This window comes from Perca flavescens, chromosome 14 (assembly GCF_004354835.1).
Source record: "Perca flavescens isolate YP-PL-M2 chromosome 14, PFLA_1.0, whole genome shotgun sequence".
NCBI lineage: Eukaryota > Metazoa > Chordata > Actinopteri > Perciformes > Percidae > Perca > Perca flavescens.
Window position 1 is genome coordinate 10867901 of NC_041344.1, and position 19847 is coordinate 10887747.

The window sequence follows — 19847 nt, forward strand, 5'->3', positions numbered from 1 at the left end:
AAATAAGCCATTTTATAAATGTAGGTTATTTTTAGCATGTATTATGTAATAACGTGTTCAATTGGGTTTCACGTTAAGACAATAGCTATTATTCCTATACACTAACCAAATCGCAACACATTTCAAACCCAAACATAACACATAATGTATCATTGACCAGTGGCTCCCAAACTTTTTCATGTCAAGGACTACTAAACTGGCACAAATTAGACCATGGACCCCCCATCTGATAGGATTTTCGCTCTTAGATGTTTTATTATAGAAAGTGTACAAAATCAATGAAAAATTGTCATACTTTCTGCCATTGTGTTACTTAAGGATAGAATTATAGTGAAAATTAATTATTTGTGTTGGGGAGCCCCTGACAGCACTTTGAAACCACTGCCATAGATGGTACAATATACAGTAATGTATGCAATAACCACGTGTGACAGCAGGTGGCAGTAGCGTTGTAGAGTGCCACGTAATAAACAAGAGAGAGACGTAGAGGAAGAGAAGACGAAGAAGAAGGCGACCATGTTGATTTAAAGCAAAAAGAAACACAATAGAGGCGATTTATTTCAAGTAAAAATCTGTTATTAAAGCGAATTGTAAAGGAAGCAGTTAATCAATCGCACACTGAGTATCACTTGTAAAATATCAAAGAAACTAAGGTAAGTTTGCGTGACACTGAACCGTCTAATTTCCGTAAAAAACATCCGAGTTGTTGTGACTGGTTAGCAAATAGCTAACGTTAGCGAGTGCTAAATTAGCCCTGCGGCTAACGAGCTTGCTAATTATGCCAGTTAACGATAATATTACAAAGAACGCAGCTGTAACGACATGTAATGCCAAAGTTGCTAAACTTTACACACACACATATTGTCACATTTCTTAGTTAAAAGCCTATAAAAAGTCCGCAAGTGTTGACACGGCGTAACGGTTTGATAGCTTAGAGCTAACACTGGCTTACCCAGCGGTGCTACTGTTGATTCAGCTGAGACGCAGCATTAAGGTAGCTAACGTTAAGTTATTGATTAATAAAGGAAGACCCAACACAGCCACACATACATATTTGGTACTTTAACGTTAATAAATGTTAAGTGTTTTGCAGAAAAGGTTTGGAAATAACGACGTTTATTTGAATCGAAACACGAATAGTTGAGCTACTAACGTTAGCCGAAAGGAAATTAACAGTTAGCATGGACAGAGCATCAGGAGCTTTGACCGACTTGCCGTTTTTGACAATCGATATATACTGTAATTATGAAATGTATTTCTGTCAGACCTAGAGTCTTCTCTGTAACTTTAGGTCAGTCTTATTTTAAATCCTGGCAGTTTGGTCTTTACTAATCGGCCTCAGACGATTTCCACCTGGCAAGTTCACCTGTGCAATCTTAACCCAAACCATTTAGCGAATTAGCTGCTAAAGCCTTTCACTGTTGTGAGATCTAGCGAGGTTTGTTATTTAAAATGCAACAAACTATATTTAATGTTGCTCAATGTCAATATTTGTTTAGTCTGTAAAATGTCAGCAATGACAAGAACCCATCACAAGTTACCAGAAACAAAAAGTGATGTATTGAAATGAAATCGCTTTTGTCACTGGTTCCCAACCTTGTGGTCAAAATTCCCAAAAGGGGTCACAAGATAAAATTTGTGTGACTATTAGCAATATAATAGCTGCATATTTTGCTTTTTGCTTTATCTTTATCGGCCTATAAAACAGTTCATAGTAAACAAGCTGAGAAAGGAGCACCTCTCATTGGCCAACAGTTTACAGCTTAGATATATTCAACGTGTAATGGTAAGTCACATTTAAAAAAAAAATAAAATTGTAAGGGTCACATGCTGAAAAGGTTGGGAACCACTGGCTTATGTATAGAGCTAAAATTATGAGGTGATTAACATATAATTAATTGATAACTATTATCATTATGGAGTAATCATGCTAGTCTGTCTTGAGAAAAAAAGTCCCCCAGTTCCAGCTTCTCGGTTGTAAGGATTTGCTGTTTTTCTTTGTTTGTGATCATAAACCGAATCGGGTTAGCTGTCACTGTTGGACAGGGCTTTAGGAAATTAATTTTACAAATTTCTGACATTTTTATAGACCAGATGGGTAAGAAATGGTAAACAGCAGATGAAGTGATAATGAAAATGGTTAGTTTGAGCCCTACTTGTAGTCTGATTTACCCAACTCAAAGATCTTAGAATTAGATTCATGATATAAATCTGAGAAAACCATATAAATCTTTTTATTTGATTTGATGTGTTCCAGATTGGAGTCAGTTTTCTGTCTGTTACCTGAGTGATTAATCAGCTGCTCACGGTTTGTTCTAAAACCTTTTTGGTTGGACTTTTTTGTAGGTTACAAGTTTTGAGTTGTTGGCTGACATTGAGGAGGCAGCGGGTTGATCACGGCCACACTCGCACACCGACCTGAAGACCCGTGGTGTCAGGAGAGAGCGGGTCGAACACCTGGAGGAGAAAGAAAAAGAAACACACACTGAGACTCAAAAGGGGTGGAAAGCTTTTGGGCTTTGGACTAGAAAACCCCTTGTATTTGTGAATTCAATTTTTTCACACAGTGGAGTGACATATATCCACACAGTGGAAATAAACGGAGAGCATTACGGACTATGATTTTGGGGAAACACTTGTACAAAGTTGGACATCCGTTTTTTCAAGGACAGGGATATTGAGCAACTCTATGGACTCAAAGTGGAAAGAGGAAATATTGTTCAATTTACAAACAGAAGTTCAAGCATTGAACTAAGATTATAGTGAAGAGACTGTTCCCCAAGTTCAGATTGCCTTAGTTGTTCTATTTCAGGACTTTAACCGCTTTGATACTTGTTCACATATAATTTTTCTATATTGTGGGCAAGTATATTCTTGCATATGAATGCAAATTTCTCTTCATTTTGAAGAGCTCTTGTGTAAAAACGTGTTGTTGTTTTTTTTTTTTTTTTTTTGGGTTGTTCTTGTACGTCAGTCACTCTGTTGTTGAAGGGGACCGAACTGCACGTACATGTGTATATGTAAATACTATGAATTGACTTCTGTTGTAAAAGCTTTGGACTTAAAAAGAATAGAAAATATTGTTTGTTAATGCTTTATTAAACTTTTTTACTTTTGAAGAGAATTTTTAAAAAGAGAAACCTAAGAGGCAAAAACCTAATACTTTTGAAGAAGAAGGAAAACAGGAAAAATGGCAACGGCCAGAACAGAAAACATTGGCCCAGTTGTCATGGGACTGAACAAGCAGAATGGGCAGCTCAGAGGACAGACTAAACCAGCGTCGGTCCAGCCAGCCCCCACAACTCAAGGAAAGACTTTGGGTGCACCCCAGATAGCAGGCGGTGCCGCTCAGGATGGAGGAGGCATCAAGTTTGGAGATGACTGGAAAAAGAGCCTAAAGCTCCCTCCCAAAGACACCAGGGTCAAAACTTCAGTGAGTCAAACTTTGTTTTCTCTTGCCGTAACTTAAAACTAGTTTTCTACTGTATTCCTAAGCATTCTGTATCTACTGTAGGATGTGACGTCCACCAAGGGGAATGAATTTGAAGATTACTGTCTCAAGAGAGAGCTCCTGATGGGCATCTTTGAGATGGGTTGGGAGAAACCTTCCCCTATCCAGGTATGTTTTTTTGTCAAATTGTATTTGCTAACCAGATGAACCTAATGTCGTCATCATGCCTTTAGTATCTTTACTTTAACTACAGTCTTTTTCTTTGTATATTTAAATGGAAGATTGTGACCTTTTGTTGAATCAAACCAGGGATGTTGCCGTTTTTTTGGATTGCGTCCAAACCACTAGGTGACCAGGATATCCCATGGCTATAGTTTTAAGGAGTTTGTCTTGCAGATTAAATATTTTTGGAACTTTTTTTTTAGCTCTAGTTTAGTGCTTGTTAGCATTAAATACACAAACCTTTCATAGAAGAGAGCGAGCGAGAGAGAGAGAATTATTATTTCAGCATTATGCTACTACAGTACAGTCACAGAGTGAGACTAAAGATAATATTTTTCTTTCCTTGCAGGAGGAGAGCATTCCCATCGCCCTGTCTGGACGGGATATTCTGGCTCGGGCTAAGAATGGAACAGGGAAAAGTGGAGCCTATCTCATTCCACTGCTGGAGAGAATAGACCTGAAAAAGGACCACATACAGGGTGAGACGCTGCCTGTATTTTTATACAGTAATCCTCATCCTCCATCCTTTACCATCAACCTCACTTTGGTCCCTTTGGTCATCATGCTTATTCTCCTTCTCTCATACATCCTCTCTTGTCTCCTCATCCCTTACTACCTTATCTACACCCTCAGGTCTTTTCTATAGTCTGTAAGCTGTTTTGTCATGTTAGTTTTACACTTTACATTTGCTTCTGTAACATGTACATTTGAATGCCCTAGCACTTGTCATGGTGCCCACCCGTGAGCTGGCACTGCAGGTAAGCCAGATCTCCATCCAGATCAGCAAACACCTGGGGGGAGTCAAAGTCATGGCCACCACCGGGGGCACCAACCTGCGAGATGACATCATGCGTCTGGATGAGACTGGTAAGAAGCCACCGTGTATCTCACTGACCCACTTCAAATGAGTAAATCCAATCTGCGTGCTGGCTTATGGATTTCTGATTCTTTTTTTTGACAGTGCACAATTTGCACTTTAACAAGGTTAATGGTACAAATACTAGATGATGATTATTATTATTATTATCATTATCATCATCATCATCATCATCATCATCATCATCATCATCATATTTCAATGTTTAACCTAATCTCTCCCAATGTTTTCCACATCAGTGCATGTGGTCATCGCCACGCCTGGTAGGATCCTGGACTTGATAAAAAAGGGAGTGGCAAAAGTGGATAGAGTCCAGATGATGGTGATGGATGAGGTAAACATGAATAAAAATCAACAAAACTACTTAAATCTGCTCATAATAATCAGTAGTATATGTTGTCAAGGCATCTCATTTCATGTTCATCAATTTCTTTTCAGACCCGAGCATTGCCTGCCCCATGTTAAATTGTCTGTTTCCTCTCAGGCGGATAAGCTGCTGTCTCAGGATTTTGTGGTGCTCATCGAGGATATCATCAGCTTCCTGGCCAAGAACAGGCAGATCCTGCTCTACTCTGCAACCTTCCCAATCAGCGTGCAGAAGTTCATGGTGAGTAGTCGGCTAATTGCTGCACCACTCAGCCAGCCCGATGGCTCTGCGCCACTTGGCGCCACTTGGCTCACACTGCAGACCAAGCTGTTCTCACACTGTGCCCAGATCTGTGTTTGTGTTTGTCTGTTGTATACTTTTCCAGGGCTGCTTTCGTCTAAAGCAATTCAGCCAACAGTCGCAGGATTTGATTGTTTAGATTCTGTAAAAGTCTTGTACAATGTCCTTTGGAATGCACTCATGCAAACTACATAATATGTAAATACTTCTGATTTCAGTTAAGTCAAGCTAATAAACCCCTACGGTGCAAAATCAACAAAACAAACTGACCAAACGGAAACACATTTTATTACTTAAGGGAAGTCCTTCATGCTTATACATTTGTAATAATTCTGCCGTCTTCTTGCTGTCTGAGATTTTAAATGCACACTCTAATCTATTTATTCTCCCATGTGTCCTTGCTGTAGGCCAAGCACCTTCAGAAACCCTATGAGATAAACCTGATGGAGGAGCTGACTCTGAAGGGCATTACTCAATACTATGCCTACGTCACAGAGAGGCAAAAAGTCCACTGCCTCAACACACTGTTCTCCAGGGTGACTAACTCTATATTCACCATCCATGCTTTTTAACCTGCCAGACTCGCAGTCACAAAGGCACTTCTTCTCATATTGCAGTGGTGCAAACACAAATGAGTGGCAGTACAGTAGTGCATTTTTAGTTGTTGAAAGTCTAGTCTACTTATTTATGGTTGCATCCCAAGGGGTGGGATTTAACATCTCTAACAACCTGTTCTAATTCCTCTTTCAACATTAAATTGGTCAATTTAGCATCAAACCACAGGTTAAATTTTGAATTTCGATTCAATTTTATTTATAGTATCAAATCATAACGAGTTATCTCGAGACACTTAAGACAGATAAAGTAGGTTTAGACCACACTCTATAATTTACAAAGCCCCAACAATTACAGTAATTCCCTCAAGAGCAAGCAGTGCGACAGTGGCGAGGAAAAACTCCCTCTTGGGAAGAAACCTCGGACAGACCCAGACTCTTGGTAGGCGGTGTCTGACGGGCCGGTTGGGGATATGATGAACAGTGGCGATAATAGTCAAATTAATAATGGAACAGTGACTTCGAAGCAGCAGGGTTCAGCAGGACGCAGCATGACATTGCAGGGCACCGCTGGTCACAATGTTGATACAGTGATCCATAACATTCTTTTTGTCTCGCTCTGTCACAGCTTCAGATCAACCAGTCGATTATCTTCTGTAACTCCACTCAGAGGGTGGAGCTCTTGGCCAAGAAGATCACTCAGCTGGGCTACTCTTGCTTCTACATCCATGCTAAAATGATGCAGGTACGGACAAGAAACAATGGCGAAAAATGTTGCCTCTATCCTCCTTTTTTTTTTTTTTTTTTTTTTTTTTTTTTCTATTTTCAGATGGCCATTGTTTTGCTACAAGATTATTTCAAATATGATTTGAGTGAAAATATTTATTGCCAAAGGGTTCTTATTTGTTTTCAGGAATACAGAAACAGAGTGTTCCATGACTTCAGAAATGGACTATGCAGAAACCTGGTCTGCACTGGTGAGTTTCTGTTGTATACTTGCACATTTCAAAACTGAGAATGTAAACTTACCCAGTGGCTGTCGGAGATTAAATCTAATGTTCTATTGTTCCCCCCCCCCATAGATCTCTTCACCAGGGGTATTGACATCCAGGCTGTTAACGTAGTCATCAACTTCGACTTCCCCAAAAATGCTGAGACTTACCTCCATCGTATTGGAAGATCAGGTATGTTATTCACCCCTCAATGTGCACTTCTTCATTATATTAAAGCTTCACTGTCTCATTTGTGGAAACTGTTTTTTATTATATTTAGACAAGAAATGCAAAGAAAAATCATGCTTAACATAAGCATGAAAGTAAACCTGCACAAAGAATCGGTAGCTTCTTTTAATTTAATACAAGTTGTTAAAATCGATGCATAAAGCAGCGTGTGTACTAGTTCTTCCTGTGGGATGATGACCTAAATACATCTCCAACTGCTCCGTTTGCTCTTCACGACGGTAACCTCTGGGCGCAGGATCTGAATTGTCTTTCATTCTATGATAAATTAGGACAAACCCTTACAGTGAAGAAGTCTTGGTTAGGAATAGATGAAATAAATATATGATGGTTGGAGAAAGTGAATTTTTATATTGAACATATTCTCTTGCTCTTCTCTGATTCAGGGAGGTTCGGTCACCTTGGCTTGGCCATCAACCTGATCACATCGGAGGACCGCTTCAACCTGAAGGCCATCGAAGACCAGCTGGTGACCGACATCAAGCCCATTCCCAGCAGCATCGACAAGAGCCTCTACGTGGCCGAGTTCCACGCGTCCGGCGCCGACTGTGATGTGGAGGAGATTGAGGAGAAACCAGGACGCAAACAGGACAGCACCTAAACCAGGTGAGATGCTTTGAGATCATTTTTAGACTTTAACTGCATTAAAGATGTAAGACCCGTCCTTCCTAACCTGAGTTTCTTCTCCCCTCCAGGACACACCGGGCTTTTGCACAGACATCAGCGCTTGCACACAGGCTTCAGGCAACTCTTCAGTTTTACATTTCTCACTTGTTTTCAGAGCCTGTTGAATGGATGTAAAGGCTGTTTTTTATTTTTTATTTTTAAGCATTTCCCTACCTGTTCCTCAAAGAAAGCTGCCTCATTCTTTTTTTTTTTTTTTTTTTTTATTAATTAAGAAACTATATTGTTTTGCACCAAACTCAGAATGGACCAAATGCATCCTGCGTATATGAGCAAAGCATATTTTTTGTAGGATTTATCTTGGTTAGACAGCACTTGCTGTTGAAACACAGACCGCAGAGCAAATGTGTATCAAAGCTGTTTTGAACCGGTCGTTCTTGGAAAAAGTTTTCATTATCCGCAGCGAGGTCGCTCTCTTGCTACTGTAACAATGGTGCACTTACACCAGCCATCGTTTTGTCCACTTACACTGTTGTTGTCACTAAGTGCCTTACTTACTGCCATGTGCACTCATCCATTCATAGCCTGCTGTCTTCTGTCATGCAGCAGAGTACGAGCACAAATATGGTGAATTTAATAGTAACCCTAGTTTATTTAAACATCCATTATGCAAGGAAAAAAGACAACAATCGCACACCCTCTCCTGCTGAGAGATGTGTTGAAACACGGCTCAAACTCCTAAAAAACCATCCTGAATGTGAACGTTTATTTTTAATGTGAACATTGCAATAAAAAAAAAAAGGGCAGCTTTATTTAAATACTGCGTGACTGTTTCTCCCTTTTACTATGAATAATATATGAGCAGAGTTAATACGATAAGACGGCTAAAGACACAAGCCCCCATACTGATTCATGGATGTTAGCCTGCAACCACGCAAACAGCACGGGAGATGCTGGTGAGTTTGCCTGCAGACCGCTTTAGTTTGGAAGTTCTTTTACATTAAAATAATCCTATTGGGCTGGTGAATACTCTAAACCCATCGGCCACTGAAGCTGGTAGATGAAGAAGACGTTTCCACTCCTGCATGCTGCAACAGCAAAGGACTAATGCATCAGAGGCTGGTTCAGAACAGTTTTTATAGCAACATTTGCCATTACCAAGCTGATACACAATTAAGTATCAACAGGTCCAAGGGATACATTGTTTTTGTAGAAGTTGGTGCAAAACTATAGTTTGAATTTCCTGCTGTTTTCCTTCCCCTAGATTCAGTTATATTGTGTGGAATTAGTTACAGGAGCAAATCCAAGGTAAAACTCTTCTCTTATTTATTTTTTTTAAACCCCCAAACGTGACAAAATGGAAGTTGGTGAATGTATTAGTTGCCAATGTGAACATTCTCTAGCCCAGTGGTGGATTGCCAAGCTCTTGCATCTGTATTGCTGCTGTTGCATTAGAAACTCCTCTTCAGGCTTTGCTTTTATGAAATGATGTACTGGATGTGAAATGGTGTCGCCGACTACAAGGTGATGAACCTGCTCGGTCTGTAGAGGAGCACATTGACCTTCAGTTGAACCACGACTCAAATTTAGAAAAGTTTTCTTTTTGCCGCAGCAAAGATCTTTTTTTTATTTTATTTTTTTTCCCCTTTTCTTCCTCCCCATCACAGCTGTGTTTTATAATAACAACAATGGGAGGGGGGGGGCTTTGTGTTTTGAAAGCAAAATTGTAGCATCTCTGAACAGGCAGCTGTGACTTGTTTTTGTCCTCCCGTTTTACAGAGCATCACTTACGATAGAAAAAAGACATAAAAAAGAAAGTATTTTTGCTTTTAAGATTTATTTTTGATGTTGCTTAAAGCAGTTTGAAGAGGGGAGGGACGGGACTGTGAGGCTTTAACGTGAAGGTTTTGTGGGTGGGTTTGCAGAAGCCAAGGTCGTGTTTTTTTTTTTTTTTTTTTTTTTTAAGATTCTTTTTGGGCATCTTGAATCTTTCCTTCTCTGGTACTTAAAGCAAAGACAAAAGCTTTGATTTAAAGTTGTTTTCCCTGAAAAGTCCACCATACTTGTTTTCTTAGTGTTTTAAGTACCAGAGCGAGTGCGGAGTTCTACGGAGAGAGTTTCTGGGAATCGTCGGAGCGCTGATCCTCGAGAGCCACCGTGTGTTTGTGTGACCGCGATCAAAGTGCTTTGATTAGTTTCCAGCAACTCAATCCATTTTCCACGAGGGCAATCTATATACGAGGTGTTATGAATCATTTTGAGGACACAAAATTGTAAATGATTCATTGTTTACACTAGTCGTTTACAATTACAAAAAAGAAAATACTTTGCTTCATGAGTGGAGGAGGTTGACATTTTTGTTCCTTTTTTTTTCTTTTCTCTTGAAATAGATTTTCAGGATTTACATTGAAGCAAAACCAAAGTGTGTGTGTGGCTGTGTGGCTGTGTGTGTATGCGGCTGTGTGTGTGTGTGTGTAGGGCTGTGTGTGTGTGTGTGTAGGGCTGTGTGTGTGGCTGTCTGTGGCTGTGTGTTTGAATAAGGGAGAGAGTGTGAGCTGTATGTTTGAAGCTGTGAGAGTTTTTGTTAAGAATCCTTACATTTACATGCAGCTTCAACTGAACCAGAAAATTGGATAGGTTTGGAGAAACGGGAGCCAACTAGTTACTCGTGTGGATGTGAATAATTTGGAATAAGAATAAAACTGCCGTTAACAGTGAGGCTGCATGTAAGCGTAATTGATGTCCTTTTTTTCTGTGTTTTCATGTGCAGACTCGTCGTCTTGTGTTTTTGTTGGCGGTCTACGATGTCTTAAATATCAGTATGGCTGTTTACGGTTGTCAGGGATGTGTTTATTAGTTTTTTCTTTACCATCTTTATCGTCCTCCAGGAGCTCAAGTTTGTGGACTTAAATCTAATTTCTTATGACAAATTTCCACTTTTCTGTTCTTTATCTATGTTTTTATGTCCCTGACAGTCATTCCATGATCTCTTTTGTGACCCAAATAACAGCAAAGCTTGCGCATTTATAGCTGAATCTATCAAGACTTGGTAGGGATGTTTTTTTGAAAAAGCCACCTGGCTATTGTCAAATATTAGATGTCATCCCAGACTTTTGCCTGGAATTGGCACCCAAATCTCTAAACTCCTAAAAAGAAAAAGTAGCCTAATTTACAACTTCATTCAACTTTTTGTAGCTCCAGCCATATGTTCTATTTGTTAGAACAACCGTTATGTCATACACAATCCAACGGATGACTGCAGCTATGAAAATCAAGACCGGAGTTGAAATAAAATGTAGTAAACTTGTGCATCAGTGGCCACAAAGGAGGTGATGATGAATGCCGTTGATGACTGTTGAGTGATTCTGTTAATTTTTTCTCATCTGGTGTTAAGACGTCTTTGTCTGTCTGTCTGTCTGTCTGTCTGTCTGTGTGTGTGCGCACTCTGGCCTGTGGAGTCAGGAGTGCTGACAGGAGTGGGAGGGATATTTGTCAAAATTGGTTAAAAAGGGTAACTGTTACAAAAATGAAATGGTGGGGATTTGGGTAAAAAGGCAGTTTTGGGATTCTTTACATTCTAAATTGGTGGAAATAAAAACAAACGGTAATCGTCTTGACTTAAAACTAGTATTAATGGCGGAACTGCCCCTAATATCTATACTGTGCATAGCTCAATTTAATTGGATCTCTTAATTTGCTGCACTAATGTAGACTCACCCACGCGTCAGGCCATTTCAGCCAAATGTAATGAACTCAGCAGAATTGATGTAGAAAGCTGAGGGATAAGTCACAGTAGTATTTCCCCTGCAACATAGACCGGAAACAGTGGTGTTAAGACTCTAAATTGGCTCTCAAATTGTTTTGTGTTTTAATGTAGCTGAGGAAAAAGTTGTAATGGCAGGATTTTCTTTACAACATGAATAGGAAGGAGTGGTAATACATTGATTCTAAATTGGCTCGCAAAAATGTTGGTTCATTCGATGACTCATTCTTAAACATTTTCTTTATAAAAAAACAACCCTTTTTGAGTTGTTCAGTCTTCTCTGTTCTTACTGGTACCTTGGTGGCCCTGCTTCTCCTAAAACAATCATCAGCACCATGTTCAAGTGAGTAACATCATTTTGGACTTCAATTGTATTAACTTAAAACCAGACTCCGTGTTTATTTATCCCGTTATTTCCTTTTCATACCATTAGACTAAAACTTGGGTGGTACCAGAAAAAAAAATGTTTGCTTTCATTCCTTACAAAATGCATCAAAGACGTACTAGGTATTTTAAAGAGTGCTGATCACTCTGTCCTCTACTGTTGTAATGTGGAAATACATGCAGGGGTACTACAATTCAATAAATTGAACTGAAATTTACGCTGCCAGGTGTTCTGTTTTATTACATTGTCATATTATTTAATTACATGATGTGGTCTTTTAGGTGTCTTACAATAATTATAATATATAGTAATTGTGTAAATGGTTTACCATGTAAGCTTTAAAGGACCATAACCAGTGTTTTTGTCTGTTAATAGCACATTTTCTATGAATTACTGAAATCTCTGACTGGGCATAGGTATTTCAGACGGAGCAGGTTTTCTGTCCTGGCATATGCGTAAGGATGGATTACTTACCGGGCAAAACAGGCTCCAAAAGCCCCAGATTTACTGTGTGTCAGTTGGCTTTTGGTAATTTGACAAATTGCATTACTATTAAGGAATTTTCACCACTAGAGTTCTTCTACAGTAGCACTGAACTTACTTTTTTTAGCCGTTTGTTTGGAACGGATGAGCTTACAGGTTGAATACATTCAATATATTTTCACTTTGAAAAAAAAAAAAAAGCTTCTGCCAAATGACTGCAATTATCAATTTGGTCCTGCAGTATTATGTAGCCTAACCTTGCGGCTTTGTTTAAATGGACTCTGTGTCCAAATCTAATCTGAAAACCTTACATATTTTACTTTGAATAAATATAAAATACTTTTGGATTATCCATTACAAATGCACAATATAAATGACTAATTAGCAGTCCCCTGTTAGTGGCTTTCCACTCATAATATGTTCACCTTTGTACACAGGTGTGCACACTACTCCCTCATTAGGCTGTTCAGTGGAAACAGTGGGGCTCTGTGGCCCCTGAAAGCTGCTGCTGTGTGGCTGGATAAATAAAGAGGCGCTATTGTGTGTCAACGTTGTTAACGTTATGACTTTGCAGTGTACACAGACCCTCGGGGTGCCATTTGACCTTGAAGGAATTCCTTCATAACCTTTTACTACACCCGCTCTACTGGCTGCATTTCTCCGCCAATCGTTAACCCCAGAATTAATCATCCCGCCCCTCTGCGACTGACTGCACGTCGATTAGCCAATAGCGTTAGAATAGATGTTTACCTGGCAGGTGTTTCAGCCAATAATTCCTCAGGATCATGGGCCGTCATCCAATTGCAACGTGTCTTGAGAAAATAGGAGGGACCCTAGCGTCACCCACTTCTTCTTCTTTGGTGCTACCGGATTCAACTTCCGGCTGCATCGTCCTCTGGAAATCACAACGTGAGTAGTTCTCGTTAGCTATGTGTTTTGTGTAACAAGAGGTTTAACTGTGAACATATTAACTCATGAGTTGGTTTTTTCTGCAGTTGAAATCTCACAAAGCGATCTTGGTTTTCCTTCACCGGCAGCAACCGTTTGTTTTAAGGCTGTCAGCTGCTGGCTGGAAGCTAGCTAGCTTAGCTAACTTCCACTTACCACACTGCCCTGTAGCTGAAGCAGGTTTCATTCAAAACATTAGCTACATCTAATAACGACAGCAGTTAGCGATCACTATTTTCTTACTTATCGTCATCACATAACGTTATTGTTACTTATTGTTAGCCGGTCTTTCTTACCTGCTGCTGCTCTGTCTTTGTATGAATGAACATGATCTGTGTGAAAGGTTAAAGGGGCCCTCCACCGATGGTACTAACACATACACGATACGTTTACTCCTTATGGGAAGTATTCCTTAGCCTGAGGCCTGTGGCACAGGTTTGTCTTCTTTTGCTCAGAGAGAAACTTGCTAACTGGGATATAAACCCTGATGATGTCATCAGGGTGTGTGTTGTGTCCTTGTTATATGAGTTCATTTAATAACCAGTTTCTGACTTGCAGATTGCGTTCACGTCAACATCAGATGTTTCTGAAAGCTTGGATATATCTGACTAGGGCTGTCAAAATTAGCCAAAAATTGGCATCAGTGATAACATATTGTACATGTTGAGTTTGAAATATGTGGGCGTTAACCAGGCGTGGAAGGTCTAATGAAGCTATTGGTAAGCATTATGTAAAGCATAGCATCCACTATACTTTATATTATGTATTATACGTCTTGTGTGGTTATGGTCAAGATGTAGTCTTAGCCTCGGCTTGTCGGATTCTTTTCTTTAAATCTGTCTGTTGTATTCCCAAATGTTACAACTTTACGTGTTAAATAGCTCTACACTATTGGATTATCTGGCCTGCCTGCATCAATTACACTACTTTGATCAGGTTATTGTCTTAAAGTACGTCGCTTTACCATTATCTGCTGTGTCAGTGACCTTAATACTCAATGGTACTACCAACAGCCTCTTGGCTAATCACTCACCCTCTCGTTTGCTCTATCCCCTAATTTCTCTTTGCCAGAATGGGCAGTGTTTTGGCTGCCAGCTCCCCCAACCCTCCACCTCCTGCCTCTGGCGGTGCTGCTGCTGCCCCTGGGTTGACGGTGCCACCAGGCTTTGGGATGCCTCCACTCTCCCCAGTTATACCCTCTACTGGGGCAGGACAGGAGCAGGAGGCAGAAAGCTCTTTGCCTAACCCGGGTGCATTTGAGGAGTGTCATCGCAAGTGTAAAGGTAAATGGAGATAATGATAATAAAAAAAAAAAAAAAAGAGAAGTAATTTTAGTCTAGGTTTAAGAAGTCTTGCTTCTGATAATTATGCACAAAATAATTTATGATGATATACCTGTACTACCTGGTTTTGCTTTCTTATTTGTCTTTTCTAAATCTAACTGCATGTGTGTTTTTCTTCAGAGGTTTTTCCTATGCAGATGGAAGGTGTCAGGCTAGTTGTCAACAAGGGTCTTAGCAACCACTTCCAGGTCAGTCAAGTTTCGTTTTAAATCAGATTTTTACCAACAGAAATTGGAACATTTTGCCTTGTATGCATTTCCCTTTGACAAACTGATGCACAAAATAAAGCCTGAGTATTTCTCAAAAGCTTGAGTTTTTCTATAAGGTTTTAGTCTGATCTGTGTGCCTTAAACTTGAAGTCCAGTGTGGAACAGACCAAAGTAAGTGAACTGCAAATGTGTTAAAAGGTATATTTTGAATTGTGTCTCTTTAAGGTGAATCACACTGTGCTGCTGAGCACCACGGGAGATTCCACCTACAGGTTTGGTGCTACATATGTTGGAACAAAGCAGATGGGTCCAGCAGAGGTATGCTGCAGTAAAGTCACTGTGAATCCTATCTGTAAGATGTTTATATTTTCTTTTTTTATATATATATATAAACTATGAAACAAATGGTCTTTTTGTTCAGTTTTTTCCAATCATGGTGGGAGACATGGACAACAGTGGCAGCCTTAATGCCCAGATCATCCACCAGGTCACCAGCAGAATACGATCCAAACTGGCCTTCCAGGTAAAGCTCAAACATTTTTTCCCCCCTGTTGGACCTTTTTTTATAAAAAACTTTAATACCGTTGGTACCGTTATATTTCTTTACTTTGACAGTTTATTTCCATTAAGTTTTTCCTGATTTCTCTCACTGTGCATTATGTCAACTGTCGCTAGATCGATAAATTGGCAGGTCCAATTGTAGTGTTTTTTTTGTAATTGTATCTTGGGATCAGTAAGTTAAAAAAAAAATATATTTAACCAAATTTAGGAACAACACAATTCAAAGTTTGTATTGATGTAAAAATAATAAATAACAATAATTACCCGCTGATGAATCATTGTGACCAGTGTTGCCACAGTTACCTTGAAAAAGTAACTTAGTTACTTTACAGATTATTTGATTTTAAAAGTAATTTAGTTACTTTACAGATTACTTGATTTTAAAAGTAACAAAGTTAGATTACAAGTTACTTTATTAGTTACATTCAGCAACTGCCGACAACACCCTTACAGCCTCAACATAAAAATGACAACCGGTTTACTGTGAGGCAGCTCGGCGTTGACAGTAGTAGGATCTGGTTCATTATGGCACGAAAGAGAGCGAGTCAACCGTGTTTAAGGGCAGCATTTCTGCTACAACATAGGCCTACTGCCCGACCAACTTCTTCAACTCTCCCCCACTTACTGGTTTTGCACCGAAGTCCAGCTTTTGTTGTTTGGGTGGTAGGTGACTTCCTCTCTGCTTCGCTCCACCTGCTGGGACTTGCTCTGTAAGTTTGGCTGCAGCGCTGCGACTCCAAATGTTTCTTCAAATCTGACGTAGTGTTTTTGTAGCTAGATAGCACTTTGTCGCCACCAGCACAGAGTGTACAACCAACCTTAATATTGCCGTCTTTAGCCGACACAAACTCTAAATAGCGACTGGATGTTTTTCCATCTCTCTCCTCCCTCCATTGTTGTTTACGTTTGTGTCGCTGCGTGGTACACGTGACCTGTCCACATGCTGAAAACGTGACTTGTCGCATACGTGACTTCACTCCCCGAGACGCAAGAAGAAAGCAAAAATATATATTTTTACTAAGGAAAATGACAAATGGTAACGCACAGTGACTTGGATAAGTAACTTTAATCTGATTACTGGTTTGGAAATAGTAACGCGTTAGATTACTCGTTACTGAAAAAAGTGGTCAGATTAGAGTAACGCGTTACAAGTAACGTGTTACGTGGCATCACTGATTGTGACATTTTAAAATAAAGATATCTGTATCGCCCTTGAAAATCCAGTATCAGTCGGACCGTAAATTTAACTTTGTCTAACTGTGTAAAACTCTGTCATGTCCTCAGACACAACAACACAAGTTTGTGAACTGGCAAGGCGATGCGGAGATTAAGGGGGAAGATTTTACTGCAACATTGACACTTGTAAACCCAGATGTCCTTATCGGCTCGGGTAGGTCTTCAGTCTTCACTTTTGTCGTCCAAAGACTAAAATTACTCTCTGTCCTTTTTTTTTTAAATATTTTAGGATTGTTTTTAATTTTCTGAAAATAGACCTCCTAATTAAACCAAAACAAAGATTAGTTCTGAACCTGAACACCTGTTTCTTGTGCACCTGTCAGGTATTGTTATAGCACACTACCTCCAGTCCATAACGCCGGATCTGGCTCTGGGAGGGGAGCTGGTTTACCACCGCAGGCCGGGGGAGGAAGGCACAGTGATGTCTTTCGTCGGCCGATACACAGGTGAGACGCACGTTTTTAGGCTTGTTCGAGATGAACTGCGCCTCGCCTGCAAAGTGGACGAGAGCAGGCGGCAGCAGCCGGGGGCGGTGACAAAAATCTGCTCTCAAGTCGGACTGTTTGCAGCAGCCTTCAGGATGAACAGGAAGTCATAGAAACACTGGTGGTCCTATTCCGATTTAATAAAATGTTATCAGACCCATATATCAGCTCCTACACAGTCTCCAGTTGATTTTATTATGACCGAGTAGCTGTCAAAATGCTCTACATGCGATCTGTTGCTGATTTTAATTAACAGACTGTAGATGATCCGTGATCTGAACAGATTTAGTCTCTCTGACTTCTAAATGTAACTATCAGCCGCACATGTGGTTTGTACAGAATAAGCCTTTAAATCAGACTAATAGCAGTTAAAATCCCTCCAAATCAATAAAAAGTTTACATAAAACGTCATGTTGAGTCGATTCTGAACCAATCAGCTGTTAGATCAGCTGAGAGGCCGGCGTTTTCCCAGCATGCCCAGGCTGGGTCCGCCTGGCTCTTGCAGTCGGTGAAAAGCAACTGCGCTGCCTGTGTCTCAAACCTGCCCCCTTGATCTCGTGAGGTTATTGTTGAGTCCACACTATGTTGTTGTTTTTTTTTTTTTTTTTTTTTTTTTTTTTTAAATATGTATTTGGTTAAACCAGTATTGACTTGACCTTCCTCTGTACAGGCAGTAACTACATTGCCACGTTGACCCTCGGCTCAGCGGGGGCTCATGCTTCGTACTATCACAAAGCCAACGAGCAGGTAACTTGGTTGCCTTTTACTCGTTTGTTTGTCAGCCTCTGTTAAAAATACAATGCAAACCGTTTGCAAATTATTATTTATTTTTTTCCTCATAAATCTGCATTCATCGGGACCTAACTGTCTGCTGCTCTTCAACAGTTGCAGCTCGGTGTGGAGTTTGAGGGGAGCACCCGCATGCAGGACACCAGCGTGTCGTTTGGCTACCAGCTAGATGTGCCTAAAGCTAATTTACTGTTTAAAGGTACGATGTGTATACACTCTTTATTCCAGGTAAAACAAAGTCTTTACTTTTCCTAGCAGCCAAGTATTATATATTGTTATAGATTACAGAGGAAAACCAAAAAGGCAGTCACTTGGAAAATCATAGTTGATGAATTTACAAGCCAGTGTTAGAATTTAGCAGCAGGCGACTGGACATTTTGTGTCCTGATGTGTTATTCATCCAGGCGAGACTTGTTCCTTCAGGAATCAGGGCTGCACTTTGACACTGCCCGGCTAATGTCTATATGTATGTGTATATTTTTGAATTGATTTAAAATGCACCGTTTTCCAAGAGGAAATAATGAAAGATTCTCAGAAAGAAGTTGTTATATTACCACGGAATTTTAATTTTATACAAATGATAAACGGGACAGTGCGCAGGCATACATGTCTGCAGTTGTTTGTATCACTCTTTATGAAATCTAATATTCTGTCTCCTGCTCCTCTTCAAGGTTCAGTAGACAGTAACTGGGTAGTTGGTGCAACGTTAGAAAAGAAGCTGCTCCCGCTGCCGCTCTCTTTGGTTCTCTGCACCTTCCTCAACCACCGCAAGAACAAGTTCCAGTGCGGTTTTGGCATCACCATCGGTTAGACTGACGGAGCAGCGGGTTATTGCTCTGAAGACCGACTGCACGGAACAGACAGACCCACTATGGACAAGCAGACTATGCCATGTACAACACTGTGTGTCCCATCACTTCAATCTGCTCGATTCGGCCATTATCATGTTATTGGTTTCATCAATTGTGGTGAATAGAAGGTAATATTGTAAATTTATTGCATTTAATCCTGTAAGATTAATTAATGGAATGATCAGAAGTGAGACAGTAATGTGATTGGTCGGGAATTTGTTGACTGTGGACTCTCGACACAAACCAATAGACAGGAGAAAGACTCAACACGTTAAGAGACATTACAGAATTACTTTGTTTTATTCACTGAGTTCATAGCCCTTTGCTCCGGTCTTGAATTTAATTCTTGTTTTTTTTTTTTTTTACTGTAAAATCTGTCTTGGCGTGCGGTGAATGAAATCCTTGTCATTTGCTTGTTTAAAGGTGATTTATTGGTTACAGACAAGTTTACAAGCTATCTGAAGGAAGTGTGCTGTCCTGCATGTCACATACACAATCCATCACTTGTTTTGTTGCCTTTTTTATGTTGCATACATATGTGGAACAGTATATATGACCTGTATATACCTCTTGGAAACTGATAAATACCATTTCTTACAAAAAAAACTGTATGTCTTTGGTAGTTGCCTTCAGATGATCTTGTCTCTGCTGGAGTGTGAGATACTGTGATAAGGGAACATTATTATTATTATTATTATTATTATTATTATTATTAAGATAAAGATTTTACACCCCAAAACTGTGCTGAATGATTTCAATTTACACAAAAATAGGGGGGAACAACATAAGAAACCTTTCCAGTAATGTCTCCACGCCATTTATCTTTCCCAAAATCCTGACTAAAATGTTTGTTTCACCCCTGCCAGCTATAATAATCCAGTACAAATGAGATTCCGGTAACCAAACCCTGTAGATGAGGCACAATTGTAGTTTTTCTTGGTGGTCAAAAATCTGTTTAGACTTTGCCATAAAGACCTCTTAAATAGTGTCAAATCATAACCAAAGTTATCTCAAGGCACTTCATGTAGAGCCGATCTAGACCACACTAACATTTACAGAGACCCCAAATTAGCTCATGAGCAAGCACTTGGTGCGAACTTCCTTCTAAGGCGAGACACTACAGGCAAAAACGTACGGTAGTTTGTACATGCACAAAGTCAA

The 19847-nt window shown here is 39.8% G+C and overlaps 2 protein-coding genes across 2 annotated transcripts; both read left to right on the forward strand.

Moving 5' to 3' along the window:
• The first annotated feature begins 493 nt into the window (after positions 1-493).
• Positions 494-11998, forward strand: LOC114568136 (probable ATP-dependent RNA helicase ddx6). Its single transcript, XM_028597543.1, has 13 exons — positions 494-653; positions 2347-3433; positions 3515-3619; positions 4023-4152; positions 4394-4540; positions 4790-4884; positions 5035-5157; positions 5625-5753; positions 6400-6516; positions 6685-6748; positions 6854-6955; positions 7396-7615; positions 7705-11998. Exons 2-12 carry the CDS (start codon positions 3191-3193, stop codon positions 7608-7610), a joined length of 1470 nt encoding a protein of 489 aa, XP_028453344.1. The 5' UTR covers positions 494-653; positions 2347-3190; the 3' UTR covers positions 7611-7615; positions 7705-11998.
• A 1092-nt stretch (positions 11999-13090) lies between these two features.
• Positions 13091-19372, forward strand: tomm40l (translocase of outer mitochondrial membrane 40 homolog, like). The gene is made up of 10 exons (XM_028597622.1): positions 13091-13173; positions 14284-14495; positions 14676-14743; positions 14990-15082; positions 15186-15287; positions 16610-16715; positions 16885-17007; positions 17717-17793; positions 17932-18034; positions 18507-19372. Exons 2-10 carry the CDS (start codon positions 14285-14287, stop codon positions 18644-18646), a joined length of 1023 nt encoding a protein of 340 aa, XP_028453423.1. The 5' UTR covers positions 13091-13173; position 14284; the 3' UTR covers positions 18647-19372.
• The last annotated feature ends 475 nt before the right edge of the window (positions 19373-19847 follow it).